A 14,808-nucleotide genomic window follows, 5' to 3' on the forward strand; every position below is an offset into this window, starting at 1 on the left:
GGGGGAATAGCCAAACTGAGTGGGGGGCACTGGGCCCCCTCGGGGGTTAACCCGGCCCTGGACACACGGACTCAGGTCTTGTCTCTGTTTTCCTGACGCAGGTGATCAGGACTGATGATGAACCATCTCCGTGGTTTCTAGGCAACCAGGACCCCCTGGTCAGGTGATCACATGATGAGCTCCCCCTTTTCTCCTCCAATCATTGATCAGCGACCCTCTTACCTGAGCTTCAGCCTGTCTCCTGCTGCTGGACGCCGTGAGGACAGGGGCGTCCCTCAGCCCCCAGACCCTCTGTCCGGCTCCGTGCCCTTCCTCCTCTACCCCTCCAGCATGGACCCCGCCGGCCTCGGCCTCTACAAAGGCCCCCTGAGGGGCCCCGGCCCCGGGCTGCTGCCCTACCTGGCCCCCTTCCACCACCACGGACACTTCAGCGTGTACGAGTGTCCCTTCGAGCCGGCCTTCATCCAGAAGCGGAACGAGCGGGAGCGGCAGAGGGTCAAGTGTGTGAACCAGGGCTACGCCAAGCTGAGGGACCACCTGCCGGGACACAGCGCCGACAAGCGGCTCAGCAAGGTGGAGACGCTGAGAGCCGCCATCCGCTACATCAAGTACCTGCAGGGACTGGTGGAGGAGGAGGAGGAGGAGGAGGAGGAGGGGAGGCACAGCGGGGGGGAGTCCCCCAGCACCTCGCCTCCTGGGGCAGACTGTGGAGGGGAGTCTGAGGGCTTCACGTGTTAAACACACACACACACACACACACACACACACACACACACACACACACACACACACACACACACACAGACCAAAACCCAAGTTATGGCGTCATAGCCACACGACTGGATTTCATTGACCGGTTTCTGGGAGGCGTCATGGGTGGGGGGGGGGCGGGGTTCAAGCATTTTACTTTGAATCATTTCTGCCTTTTTTTTTTCTTCATAAGAGGAAATCTATTGTTTAAAAATGCCACTCTTACATTGACTGCATTTGTTCACATGACAGCATAATTCAAAATGTTTTCCAAAATTCAGTTTTTGAGATAAAAATCTGATATTTGCCAAACTTCATCGACCATGACTCTAAGATACTGTCATTTTTTTTCAGGAAGATTGAAAATGTATTAAGAATTGGATGGTAAGCCTATATGTTTACAGTAGCCAACTGTTTACAGTCAAACATGTTCATGCACTGTAGGCTCAATTTTTTAAAATATCAAAAAGCTGGGTGGTAACTTTGTGGAGGGCGGTCTGAAGATGCAGTGCAGCAAATTGTGGGACAAGAAAGGTTTTATATGTTTACAGTTTTAAAAAAACAGAGTGATGGACTTCATAATTTGTAATGAGTTAAGTGGACAATGGTTTCTAAAGCAGGATTTTGGTGAAAGTTGCAAAACTTGAGCACATAGCCTATGGTTGGTTGGTTAGGAATTTTCAAAGTTTTTAAATTAAACTCTTATTGTGCAATTATTGCAATCTAATATCAGTATAGATTGCAGTCAATAAATCAGCCTTGTGTATATTTAAAACCTGACGTGGAGCCACATTAAATCACATACTTTTTCTTCCTTTTTTTAACGTATTATTTTTGCTCTGAAGGTGGTAGTGGTTTGACAGGTCGGTTGGTTTGGCTACATATTTTCTCCCCAGGACACCTCTCTGTACTGTGGTTTTTATTGGAGTCAGAAATTTTTTGGGGAAGATTTTGAACATGTTGATCAACTTCCATGTTACAATCTGACTTGTTCAATTCATAACGTACGTAAATGACAAAAACAAAAAAACGAAGTGAAGAAAAAAGAATATTACTGCAGTACCACTCGCTGCCTGCAGGTGGTACCATGTGTTAAACTCAAACTGCATGTGCTCCTCTCATGATGAAGCAGCTCCTCCTGCTGGACTCACTGCAGACTGATACATGTGAATCAGTTCAGACAAAATAGGAGAAACTATATTTTAATCAATCAAATGGATTTCATTTAAGTTTATAAAGCATTCGGTGATGTTTTATTTGTGTTGATTTCACACATCTTCACTTTTCAAGGACCTGGAGACAATGATCTTGATCTTCACCACCTAAAACATCCTTGCAATATGAGTCTAATATGTTCTTCTAACATTGAACATAAAGGGGGAAAAACAACATAAGCCAGGGTGTTTTCATTAAATATTGATTTTATTTTAATATTTAAGTCATATTTAGACTGTGAGGAGATGAAGCAGAATGAGTTATCCACCAAATTAAGCATTAGAAAAATAAAAAGCTTTTTGACTAAAATAACACCAAAGATTCATCTGTCGATTATTTTTTTCCCCAAAGCCCACCCCCTTCTGTTGTGTTTTCAGATTTTCTCTCAGTTTTCTAATTTAAATGAAATCTTAATGTTGCCTTCCACTCCATCTAATGCAACACAGTGTAGTGATTCATCTTTTCACATGAGTTTCCTCAGTGTTTCTCTTCACGTGAGCGATGCAAAGTGAGGACTTCATACTGGTGCAGTGGGGGAGAGGCTCATGCAGATTGTTTATGGGAATGAGTTCAGCTTGGAAATATTTGACTGAGTCAGTGGGTTAGTCCAAGTCTGGTTGGAGATTCGTTAACTTTCCGTCTGTTAAACACAACGTCCTACATTTTTCATACTACAGGAAGAAAGACACACAACTTCGCTTTTTCTAAATCCGGACAGCACAGATACTCAGTATGTCTTTTGTCTGTAGTGTTCACTACGTACAGTTTACACTAACAGTGAGAGGTGGTGAAAAAACTAAAGTCAATGTTAAATCTTAGGAAAATGATTTGTCGTCTCTGAAGTTCAAATAATGTGATTATTAGAGTATTAATTATTCAATAGATCTGTTAATTCTCTCTCCACAGTCAGTAGGTTCTCTACAAATGATCAGACTAGTTTTTTGATTACATTTATTGAGTGTCAAGACAGGCTTTTAGAAATATGAGCTCCTCCTAAGTTAATTAATCCAACTCAACAGAGGCAGGAAGATGTTTTTATCTGTGGAGGGAAAAATAACACCAGAGAAACTTTAAATGAAATGGATATCAATGTGTTTTCTAAGCCTTTGTTCTGGGCTTTGAACTGAAGTTGACTTGTTCTCTGGTCAGTTTCACAACATACTGTTTGAAGCTACTGACATGTTTTGAGAAGTCTTGGTTATTTGAATAGTGAGCAGCTGTTTAGGAAAATATTTGATATTTGTGTGTCAGGACGGGCTTAGCTCAACATTCAGACATGATCCATTAAAGGGAGTTTATTTTAATACCACAGTGATGTATATCATACTGATTAGAAGCAGAATACTCTGTGTATTGATTGATTATCGGTGATTAGTGAGTCTCAACAGTTAGAGGAACGTTTTCAACATTAAAGAGAGAAATTCATGCAAATCAACACTGAGCCTTCGGTTCCTCCTCCTGTCGGACTTAAACACCAGCGATCTTTGGCTTTTAAAGAGAAAACGGGACCAAACTGAAAGCTTTGGCGGCAAACACAAACACACATGTCAATCCTCGTTCCACGCGGCAAGTTTCACCTGGACTGCGACGGGCTCTGTTGACTGCTTTTAACCCTATGTGTGGGGGGAAAACCGCGCTTCAGCTTGACTGTTGGGTCATCGTCGGTTTTACACCTGAGCCACAGAGAGAAGCTGCTGTTTCCTTTTAAAATCAAAACAAAACATATTAAACCTCTGGGGGAACAAAAATAATGTGGTCATTGATCATTTTAGTTCACAAGAGTAGTTTGGATACAAGAGTAAAGCAAACTGAGATGGAAATGATTAACACTGAATAATTTATGCTTAAATGTATAATTATTATGCAAATTAATCAGTCAACAACTAATCACTGGATGATTGGAGGCCTGACTCTGTGGATGAATTCTGCATTTTCCAAAAAGGAAATAAAACAGACACTGGTAAAACATGAATACTTTCTTTCTTCCCATCATCCGTTGACCCCTGTGACTTTTCTTGGGAAGCAGCTGCTCAATTTCTCAACTTGACTTTATATTTCTGATGAAAACAGCAGTTTGTTTCTGTGCCTGACACCAGGTGTCAAATGGACGAGGAACAGATCTGAAGCAGCTTGAGAAAACACTGAAAACGAAAACAGTTGTAGACATTTTTTTGATGAAGATCTCTTCCTGTCTGCAGAGAGGCTTTAGCTCCAACTTGTAAGCTCCGACAGGGTTTTTCCTCACAGTGAAGTCACGTGTTAAGCCCTTCAAATCACCATGAACACCTTAACAAAACCCCACAGGCCATGTTTTTAACTAAATGAGTCAGTTATGAAGTTGCCCTGAATCTGGTTGAATTGGTCGACTGAATCAAAAAAGACGAAGCTGCAGAAACAAACAGACGTGGGCTCGGTCTGAGACCACGTCAGAAAGGAGACTAAAATCAGTCAGTCTAGAGACCAGCGGCTCTTAGTCCGTCCACCTGCTGTCTCTGTGTCTCTATAGTGTCTCTGTCAACAGTTTATATTTATACTGAACAAGTGCAGCTTTCCATGAGACATGTTGAATTACTTGGTCACCCTGGACTTTCAGGACAGATCCTCCGTCCTCCTCAGGCATCCTGGACCGAGAGGACAGACTCCTGTCCTCGGGAGTCCTGGACAGAGAGGTCTGATCGTCACCCTCAGGCGTCCAGGATGAAGAGGACAGATTGTCCTCAGGCATCCTGGACATAGGGGACAGACCGCCGGCCTCAGGCCTCCTGCACGTACGGGACAAACTCATTTCAGGCGTCCTGAACGTAGAGGGTGGCGAGGCGGAGGTACACCAGGCTGCGGTGCTGCGGCTGCAGGCAGTAAGCGATGCTCTGCTCCACTTCCTGACAGCGGCGCAGGAATCGGTAGCGGTCCCGGGCCAGCTCCTCCCAGGGGCCCCGCCGGTCCTCCTCCTCCTCGCCACAGCTGGCGAAGAACTCCTCCACATTGTCACAGAAACGGACCTGACGGGAAGAAGAGGAAGAGTGTTTATAGCTGCTGGAGCACGGCCGAGCTCAGACGACCAGATACATGAACCTGAGCCTCTTTTTTGAGCTCAGATATTATAATTAAAAAAAAAAAAAACTTTTTTCCTTATAAATAATATCTAGCAAATGCAGGTAAATGATTGACTATGACTACTGACTATGTCAATTAAGTGATGCATTGGTCATTTAGATGTAACTGATCAGAAACATCTGACTCACTTCAATAATGCATACCAATACTAATCTTTATTTAAACTACCAGGCATTTTCAGAGACTGGTGTAACTAACCAGCTCAGGTGCTGTGATGTGACAACCTATGATACTTGTGATGCTGATATACTGGTAATTACTATTTTCATTATTACACTTCTTCTTATAAAAGTGTATATCACTTGAACAATTATTTTTAAAAAAATACACATGAACCAGGGTGAAGATCTGACTATTATATATTTGTCTTTATGCTCCTTAAAGATCTGGGTGTTCCCATGTGGGCAGGTAATATAAGCTGAGAGTAAAGCAGGAGCTGCAGACACATGCTGCACATGTAGCAAAGGGTGTCAGAGCAGAGCTCTGCTCCGATTGGTCGAGCAGGGCTTTCCCCTGATTGGCTGTTGAGGGTGTTTAAATTAAGTGGGTGGTGGCTTCCCCTCTCACTGGGGCGTGCAGCTCTAAATGTGACTGTGGAAATTTTATATGTTGTAACTTTCTTGTTTCAACATGAGTGTGAACTGACTGTCCCACTCATTGTGCACATGGCTGATATCAGTGAGGGGGAGCGATAAGAGGCAGAGCACGATCTACATCCTCCTACGTGATCACACTGAGAAATTTTGGTTTTTGCACAATGTGAACAACAAAAACAAAAGACAGAAAAGGTCAGTGATAAAATGGAAAACGTTCAGTGAAGCAAAGTCTGACGTCCAACTGTGATGTGGAGTTTGTAAAACCTCTGTGTGTCCGACATAAGCAGCAGGACGGAGCGCTTCTAGCACCAAAAACAGGAGTGTATGGGAGCAACACTGGTCTCATCTTTAGATCCATGTGCTTGTTCTCGCTGCGATTCAAAACCTCAGCTACAGAAACAGCAGACTACAGCTCCTTCACCTCCCAGTGACATGACACAACAGAGGTGGAAGCAGCTGCAGAAGGATTGAGGAAAGAGATGATGACTGACAATAATCTAATGATGAGCAGTAAAAAAAAAGGAGGTAACCTGAATTATTTTGAATTAATAAATTACATTTTGGAATCAAGTTGCTCTGCTCATATCTTCAACAGTTTGATCAGACTGATTCGGTCTGGGACAGCTCCCACCTTCTTAGCTCCCACCTAAGAAGACAACACTACTTGATTTTAACATTTCTATTCAGTGCAATCAGTGAGCTCCTTCAAACCAATTATTTCCCAGACTAACCACATTGCAACGTCTTCCACCTGTGGTTTTGTCTGACTCAAACCTCCTCCCTCTAAAGGACAAAGCCTGGGCGTGGAGAACATGTGGCATTTTCAATTGAAAATGATTGAAACTGATAATTGACACAGGTTATAGGTAATAGACTTATCAAATCTTACTACTCATGTTCATACTACTCATGTTCATATATGTTGTGTCTGTGCTCTACTAAAGGCTGAAAACACGTGTCACAGGACGGGAATCAGTTCACATTACATCTGTCATCACATGAGTAGATCATTATCTATTTACAGCGGGTCTGTGGGACCATGGTGACTCATGATGAGAAACTGGTCTGTGTTTCATGTCGAAGTCTCCATGTGTCATCATATGACGGGCTGCAGTAAGATGTCACATTGTAAAACCACAAACGAGGAAGCAAAAACACCAAGAGACACGTATTATTCAGCTCCATGTTTCCTGTAAATCCCTATCACACTGTTCAAATGTACTTCACTGACTTAAAATGTCACAGTCTGTCCGCTTTGTGCGTTATTGTGTCAGATATTTGTATCCAGATAGTGAAACAATACTTTGCTGTCTGCAAGTCTACAAAGATTTTTTAACACAAAACTGCCCAAACCAGCTTGGGTTTGTTTGATTTCATGCTTATATTAACATGTGTTAAACTATATATTAACACATTTGTTTGTGTATCCCACTGCTGGACTTGCAACACACTGTTGGTGTGTTGCTGACCATCTCTAACACAGCAGCTCCATGTCAGAAGGCTCAGGTAACAGAGGGTGTGTACTACTCACTCAGGTATATAGAAAGTGATGGTTGGCCAGTTCACAGTGTCTCAGAGTATAACGCTGCTGAAGTATGTATGTAATGTGACGCTTGTGAAAATACTTAGGGCCTGATGATCAAGACCTACAACTTGAAGTGAAACTATGTTAAACAATGTTACATAAACCAGTTATGTCCTCACTGTGGAGCACAGCTCCAACAATCAAACATTCATCAGTCATTGAGAAGACAAGCGCTACATTTGTTCACAATAACCAATTAATGACTTAATTTTAATGATCCATTAATTCAATTATTTAAAGAGACCCCGAGCAGTTTGCTTTTGGTTATGTGGATGAATCTACGTTACCCACACTTGTTAATGGGTCCATTTTTAATAAATATATTGTTTTGTCTATATAGTTATTTTGATATTATTATTTAGTGGTCGGCTGCCCAGCATTTCCTAGTTTCGGTTCCCAGATGCCGCCTAGCGGATCATGGGAATAACGCCGCCGGATCGCTAGTTGGCATCGTTTATGGTCGGAACTACGACGGTATCTGATCGTCTTCCAAACTCCGACTTTCATTCTTGATTAATGAAAACATTTTTGGCAAATGCTTTCACTTTCGTCTGTCTTGCGCCGGTCTAAGAATTTCACCGTGCGTGCGGAGGCTCATGGGAAATGTACTGTGAAAACACTTTCTGAAACTCCTTGTTGTCCCTTAAAAAAAAAACCAAAAAAACTCCTGTATCTTATTTTTCAGGGTAAACTGACAAGGTTGAGTGAAACATTAACCATCAATCATCTGGTCACCCGATATGTGGATTGACATTTTGCAAAAAGAACAAACAAACACTCTCGTGGGATCGCATGGCGGCGGCCGACACAGACATGAAGACGATGTGAGAGCTGAGAAAAGACGACAAACTGACCTTCTTGGTGGTGCCACAGCTCCGGGTGGCGGAGGAGCCGCAGGAGGTGGAGGGCTCAGAGAAGCCGCTGTCCAGCCGCTCCTCGGCGTCTCGTTTACTGTACTCAGGCGGGGACGCTGCCTCATGGCGAGGAGAGCGGGGAGGGGTACGCGAGGCCTTCTTGGCCTTGGCCCTGGGAGCGGCCTCAACGGGCCCTCGAGTCCTGAACGAGGCCTGGAAGTTAAAGGGGCTGTAGGGGTCCGAGGAGCAGCTGAAGGAGCTCCACAGACGGACGCTCTCCGCTTCGTCCACCTCGCTGGCCGAGGTCGAGTCGTCCCACGTGTCGGCGCCGGATGGAGGGGAGCCGGAGGTCAGGGGAGGGGAGGCTGCCAGCGAGGAGAGAGGGAGGGGGCTGTGGTCCGGGGAAGAGTCGGGGGTTGAGTGGGCGGACGAGGGCGGTGTGGGGGTGGGGATGGTCCTGGGAGGCGTTCTGCCCGTCTGTATTGAGGCAGTGAAGTTCTGGGGGTTGTAGGGGTCCACGGTTTGGCACAACGAGCTCCACAGGCGCTCCGACTCGGAGTCCGCCTCGCTGTCCGAGTCCGACGCTTCGTCATCTTCCTCATCGTCTTCATCAGAGGAGTCGGACAGGTCAGACGACCCCTCGCTGTCAAAACCGTCATCGTCGTCGTCACTGGACTCCCTCTCTGAGTGGCTGCTGTCGTCGTCGTCACTACACGGGCAGCCCATGATGAAGGCGATGGCTTTGTTCTGGCACTGGGGGTTGGAGAGCGCCGTCTCCCCCGCAGACTGACACTCCTGAGCGGCCGAGTGTTGCTGAGCGTTTCCTTCTTCATCCACCTTTTCTGACGTAGACTCCTCCTCCCCAGACGACTCTCCCTCCATCTCTGGTGTGTTCTCAGTGGGTTCAGTTTCCTGTTGTTGTTGTTGTTGTTGTTGTTGTTGTTGTTGTTGTTGTTCCTCACTTGGGGCTTTCACCATGTGCTGGCGGCACATCTGGAAATGCTCTTCCTCCAGACTGGAGTAACCATTGTCCTGATCCGGGGTCGGAAGTGCCGCCTCACTGCAGGCGGCGGCAGCTCCTGAACCGCTCAGGTGGTTCCTGATGTTAAGCTGGTGGTCTGGTGCGGACCCCTCTGTATTCTGGACTGTGTGAAGGCCTCCTTTGTTAGCCGGCTCCTCTTTGTGGTCAGTCGGTCCAGTGTTTTCTCCCAGAGTCGATTCCCTGCTGTCTCTCTGGACAAACACAGGGGTTGTTTCGGCAGCAGGGGCTTTTGTTTCAACCCCTGGTTGCTGTGGACAAAGCTGGCCTGTCACTGCCCCCTCCTCAGCCCAGGACAAATCTGACAACAGCCCTTTCTGTGAGCTCTCCTCGCCTCCCCAGAAACTGCCCCACCACGTCCTGCTTTTCCCACCAGCGCCCTTCACGGTGGAGCCCATAGCCTCGGTCACCCAGTCCTTCCCTGCCGTGGGTTTTATTTCCTGAGATGACACGGAGTTCAGCAGAACATGACTGAAGAAAGTCCTGGCAGAGGAAAAATATCCAATCTGCGTCTCTTGGCAGATATTTATGTCCATTTCTGTGTTTTGAATCCCAATTTCCCTCAGAGACTGAGCCGTGAGCCAGGGCAGCGCGGCGCCGTCCGGCGGCTCCAGCAGGCCGGCGGCCCCGGTGTGCTGACACCGCAGGTACGTCAGGTGCGGAGCCGCGTGCGGCGCGAGGGGCATCATGTCGTCCAGTTGTCGTAAGAACTCCCTCTCTTCCTCAACAAAACTGGTTTTCATCTCTCCGCCGATCCACCCGCTCCCTCTATCAGCCAGAGTATGGTTTCGGGGTCGTCCCGGGAGATATTTCTGCAGGAACGACAGCGCGGGCCTGGACACCACGGAGAGCAGGCCGATCCACGAGCTTTCCTGATTATCAAGCCCGACAGAAGTGACTCCGTGGCCGGTCGGGGAGGACGAGCTCTGCCCGCCGGATAAATGTCTCTCATCACTCATGTTTCTGAACATTTTTAACCAACTCAAAAGTGCAAAATATAAATTATCTGATGAAGTGAGTGACAGTGGTAATTAAATAAGTGACAGAGCCACGTTCAGGTCAGCTCCTTCTTTGACAGCTGTCAGACGGAGAGGCTGCAGCAAGCCACAGGTCCGGGTTAACAGCAGCAATTACTGGTGCTATCCATTTTTAACACTTTCAGTCTTTACTAATATAACATTGTCTTTACACTGCTTGGAAAACATTACGATTACCACAACCGGAGGGAACCCAGGAAATATCGTCCATGAGTCCGGCGGGCTCCGCGGCGTCAAAGGTTAGCTGAGAGTGGTGGTTGGACTTCTTCCTAGTGGACAGTTTGGTGGGGACGAAGCTGGAGGAGAAAGAAAGGCTGAACATACTCGAGTAACGATACGAAGAAGACGTCAGGTGTGAAGATGAAAGAAGAGCCATTTTGTCTGATGTGTAGTCTTCGTGGAAAAGCGGCGGCTGGTGGTGGAGGTCTCCGTTGAGCGGCAGCTGACGATGCTAGCGGGTTAGCTTAGCTTAGCGGTTGGCTTCACGATTACAGGACCAGAAAGATAGCGACGATTTACTCAAAATCTTCGACCTCAAACCACAGTATGGCAGCCTAGTTGTCTTGTTTGAGCTGTTTTTAATCCGTTCCGACGTTTTACTGTCTCGGTTTTCTTGCCAAAGTGAGGGTTTCACCGCCGCGTCGCTTCCGCTCGTTCAGAGAGATTTCATCAGAAAGTCGAGGGACCGTCCGCACGCAGTCGTTTCTTCCTGTAACGTAAAACCCGACGTTAGGGAGCGTCGCGGTGTTACTGAAGCGGAGGGAGCGTGGCCGACAGCATAGTACAGTACATGTGCCCCCTGGTCTCACGTCCCTGTGCAGCTGCAGCACTATCTTACATAAGGCACAGAGTCCAAGGTCTGTCTGCTGCTGCCATGTGTTTATCAGTGTGAGACTCCCGTGCAGCCACGGTCCCTTATTTAGACCCAAAGTTGCCAAGGCTACAGGGAAGTAGTTTAAAAATAGTTTGGAGGGGCTGGTCTGTTTGCTCATGTGTTTTTTCAAATACATTTACTTACCTACCTTATTATTATACAAGTTAAAACAATTTAAATGTATTTAATGGAATATGAACTGTATAGAAACACACAAAAGGAGGGAGAATTTTTTTTTTTTTTAATTCCCACTTATGTCTATGGTTGGTTTAGTTTGTTTCTTGCCTTTAATTTTACTTTTGTCCTGAAAATGCTTTCGTCTCAAGTTTATTTATTTCAAGATATTTTCTTTTTCCAGTGTTTGAACCAGACCAAAACACTCCCCCTGGCTCATCTTGAAAATGTATTCTTGACATAGAAAATAATCTGAATTTAGATAGGCCTACATTATTCTTAGACATTTTAAGAATTATTTATTTGATTGAGGATGGAACAAAGGTAGGTAAAGGAAGAAAAAAGAAGAAATAACAAAAACAGGAATTTTTGCGATTCAAGTTTATTTTTTAGTGCAAATAATACAAAACATGTTCCAAAATTAAAGTTACACATTAATAACAGCTTCTGTCTATGTTTGAATCTACATCTGAACGGTGTCTCCAACTACGCTGCAGTGGAAAATCCAATCACATTTTCATTTACTTCAGTATGTCCAGTACAAATAAAGATCCAGTTCATTTTGAACTTACATTCTCTCCCTGTAGCATCAGGGGTCAGGACTCAGACTCATGAACTTTACTGCACACCACTCTTTCCCAATACATAGATCGATGTGGTTTAACCTTTCAGCTGCAGCTCAGTCTCATCACTTCAAGTTTTTACTAAGTTCAGCTTCAAAAAACCCAAATTTGGATCTTCAACATGTTTTAATAGACTAAATCCTCTGTTCAGGGTTGGTTAATGGATCTGGGGTGTGGTCTTGGTTTGAATCTATTCATTTGAATATTCAAAGTTGAACAAAAAAAATAAAAAGACAAACTACTGTAGATTAAAATCCAACCTGCTGAGTCTCAAATAGAGTTTTTACGGTGTTTGAGGGTGTGAGCAACTGGTGATGTTGTGTTCATGTGTTTGGGCTCCGACTAAAGGTTGTATTTATTACACTGACCACAGGACATGCTGAGATCCCAGCCTGAAAGCAAATGGTGAATATTTTTGAGTTTATCAGAGGCTGAGAGTGGTGACAGGAGCTGTCTCACCTCATGTGACTGAATCATAAACAGTAGATCCAGGGTCAGTTTTCTCTAATACAGATAATGTATAATATATACACTATTTCACTTTAATGGAGAAAACAATGAAACCGTTACACTCTTAATCATCATACACAGGCCTGTAAACGTGGCAGCGCTGAGCAACAGCTGCACTCCTGTGTGTGAGGATGTGTTCAGGTACAGCACAGAGTGTAGGTCACCTGTGTTTTCCAACACACAGTCGCTGCAGTAAAACAGAAGAAAAAAGTGAAAATACACTTCAGGTTGTGTTTACGTGTGAGCTGCTGGGCCTGTGTGAGAGGTCTGGATTAATCAAAGTATATTTGATGTGTCAGACTTGAGCTGCACTGAAGCCTCCTGGGCAGAGATGATGGAGGTGTGTTTGTGTTGTGTTCAGTCTTTCTGTTTTTATTAATGTGATCTTACAGCCTCTAAGATTCACCTAACATGTGCAGTGTGTGTTGCTTCAGTGTGTGTAGGAGGACATTAGACAGGACTTAATTCGTGAACCACTCCATGATCAACTGGCCACAGTCCTGATGTTCACAATAAACCACAAGTGTTGAGCCTCAGCTGCAGCTAACAGATGATTTGTATCATAAGGGACCAAAGTGAAGACAAATATTTGAAATATCTCAGGTGACCCGTTTGAAATGTTAACATTCACGTCTTGAGAAGAGTGGTGGACAGAGCAGGTCAGTGGAGTTTGTTTCCTGCAGGTTCGTCCCCTCAGTTTGTCTCGTCTACAGCGCAAAAAACAACCTGCAGGAATACTAACTAGTTCCCCTTCAATATTCACTGCAGCCTGGGTCATTAAAAACCCAGAGAGGCAGTTTAAAAATGGCCACAAAACTTTCCCAAAAAGTACAAAATCACAGGCAGAGAGGGAATAAAATGTAGAAACAAGCAGCCAGAGGTGCCGAGCAGATTATTAAGATCTGAGAGGGAACATAAGAGCAGGATGAGTTTAAAGGCAAACAGAACAACGTGTCCCTGCGTCAGGATCTCTCTCTCTCTGTTCTCTCTCTCTCAGACTTTGAGAAGCTCTCATACAGAACTGATCCACCTCAAGGCTTCAAAATCAAAACCACATCCACACTATAAAAAATATCCTGTCAACCAACCACATGAGTGGTTGGATCCACTCCACCCGATATGAACACGACTTGCTGTTAGCGACACTGAAGCTAAAACTCTGTATGTACACAAACACGAAAGGTAAAACTCTTCTCCTGTTACTCTGTGCTGAAGTAACAACACAGACTTAGTGTGAGTTTGTGTGTTTGCTTCGTCTCTGACTGACCCAAGGTTTCATTCCTGGAACACAAAAACACAGCTGCTCCTGGCTCCACCGGCCACGATGCAGAGTTTCTTCTTTTACAGTGAAGTTGTGTAAAATGTGAACCAGCTTCTAAACAGTGATGTGCTGTTTGTTCTTCTTTGTCCCTGCAGATAAACGTCCTCTCCACCTTCATTCACAAACAGTGTGTGTCTCCCAGCATCGTCATTTTAGAAAAACTCATGTGTCATGTTTAGCTACTGATGATTTCACCCGTCACGTCTGTAACAAGTGCAGAGCAGACAGAGAGAAATAAACTGAATCCGATCTGAGCTCGACTCTGAGCCACAGTTGTGACAGAGATCGTTCACGGTTACATCATTTCAGCGGCACAGACGATGTGACAGCTTCCTTTACCCGGGGCACAGACAGTTTATCTTCCTGCAGTGAGTCCATACAGAGCTCTTCATTTAAACTTAATCTTAAAATGTCTTTAAAAGTCTTAAAACTAACTGTGTGTTCTCAAGTTAAAAAGTGTAAAAGTTCATCGTAAAATTCACATATTCAACATAACGTTAGAGGCCAAGTTAAATTAAAAACTAGTTAATTAGTTTAACTTATTAACTTTGATGGGACTTCACTGGAAAGTTTGTTTCTCGAAATCAGGAGAATTTGAAACGGTTTCAGAACCCGACTGCTTCCGAGAATAATTAACTTATTATTTTTTAGTCCAATAAATTACAAATAGAGTGTTATCGAGTCGGTTCTCCCTGTGCTTAAGAACTAAAAGGAATAGCTTGAAATGAACTGTGATGTCAGTGAAGTGACCTTTAACCTTAAACCCCCTCCCACACAGAGGGAGGATCAGCCACACGGCTTTTACTTTGAAAGGATTTTCCTTTTTTCTTCTCTCCTTCTCCTGAGGAGAACGGCTTCTCTTCTTCTCTTCCTTCAAACCCCACGCTTCCTGTTTCTCGTCCTTCAGTGGGCGGAGTCGGACCTGGCGGCGCCCAGTTGGTGCCAGTCCACCCAGTGTTGGCCCGGTACCAGCTTCTTCAGGGGGATGAAGGTCTCTCCCAGCAAGGTGTTGTCCCAGAAAGCCCCGTCGTCCAGAACCCGCAGGTGGATCACCCTCTGGTCCAGGTCACCCCGGGGGATCCGCTCGTACACAAGCTGCAGGGATAAGGAGGGAGG

General features: G+C 45.0%; 3 protein-coding genes across 4 annotated transcripts in view; 1 reads left to right on the forward strand and 2 right to left on the reverse strand.

Annotated features, from left to right (window-relative positions):
• The first annotated feature begins 104 nt into the window (after positions 1-104).
• On the forward strand, positions 105-738 carry LOC146987574 (achaete-scute homolog 5-like). The gene has a single exon (XM_085778060.1). It carries the CDS (start codon positions 172-174, stop codon positions 736-738), a length of 567 nt encoding a protein of 188 aa, XP_085634186.1. The 5' UTR covers positions 105-171.
• A 1,415-nt stretch (positions 739-2,153) lies between these two features.
• On the reverse strand, positions 2,154-10,939 carry ppp1r15b (protein phosphatase 1, regulatory subunit 15B). 2 transcript variants are annotated; one of them, XM_085776781.1, is made up of 3 exons: positions 9,061-10,938; positions 8,115-9,027; positions 2,154-4,964 (listed from the first exon to the last, which is right to left on the reverse strand). In XM_085776781.1, the coding sequence occupies exons 1-3, from the start codon at positions 10,122-10,124 to the stop codon at positions 4,752-4,754; spliced, it is 2,190 nt and encodes a 729-aa protein (XP_085632907.1). In that variant the 5' UTR covers positions 10,125-10,938; the 3' UTR covers positions 2,154-4,751. The 2 variants fall into 2 exon arrangements, with proteins under 2 accessions (XP_085632907.1, XP_085632906.1); XM_085776780.1 differs by having other exon boundaries at positions 8,115-10,939.
• Positions 10,940-11,604: 665 nt separating this feature from the next.
• Positions 11,605-14,808, reverse strand: part of pik3c2b (phosphatidylinositol-4-phosphate 3-kinase, catalytic subunit type 2 beta) — a 40,491-nt gene continuing 37,287 nt past the window's right edge. The window contains exon 33 of the mRNA XM_085776782.1: positions 11,605-14,787. Coding sequence (XP_085632908.1) covers positions 14,596-14,787 — 192 coding nt within the window. The 3' untranslated portion in view covers positions 11,605-14,595. The remainder of the gene's footprint in view (positions 14,788-14,808) is intronic.

The sequence above is a fragment of the Trachurus japonicus genome, chromosome 5 (assembly GCF_045865225.1).
Source record: "Trachurus japonicus isolate A0001 chromosome 5, Traja_1.0".
NCBI lineage: Eukaryota > Metazoa > Chordata > Actinopteri > Carangiformes > Carangidae > Trachurus > Trachurus japonicus.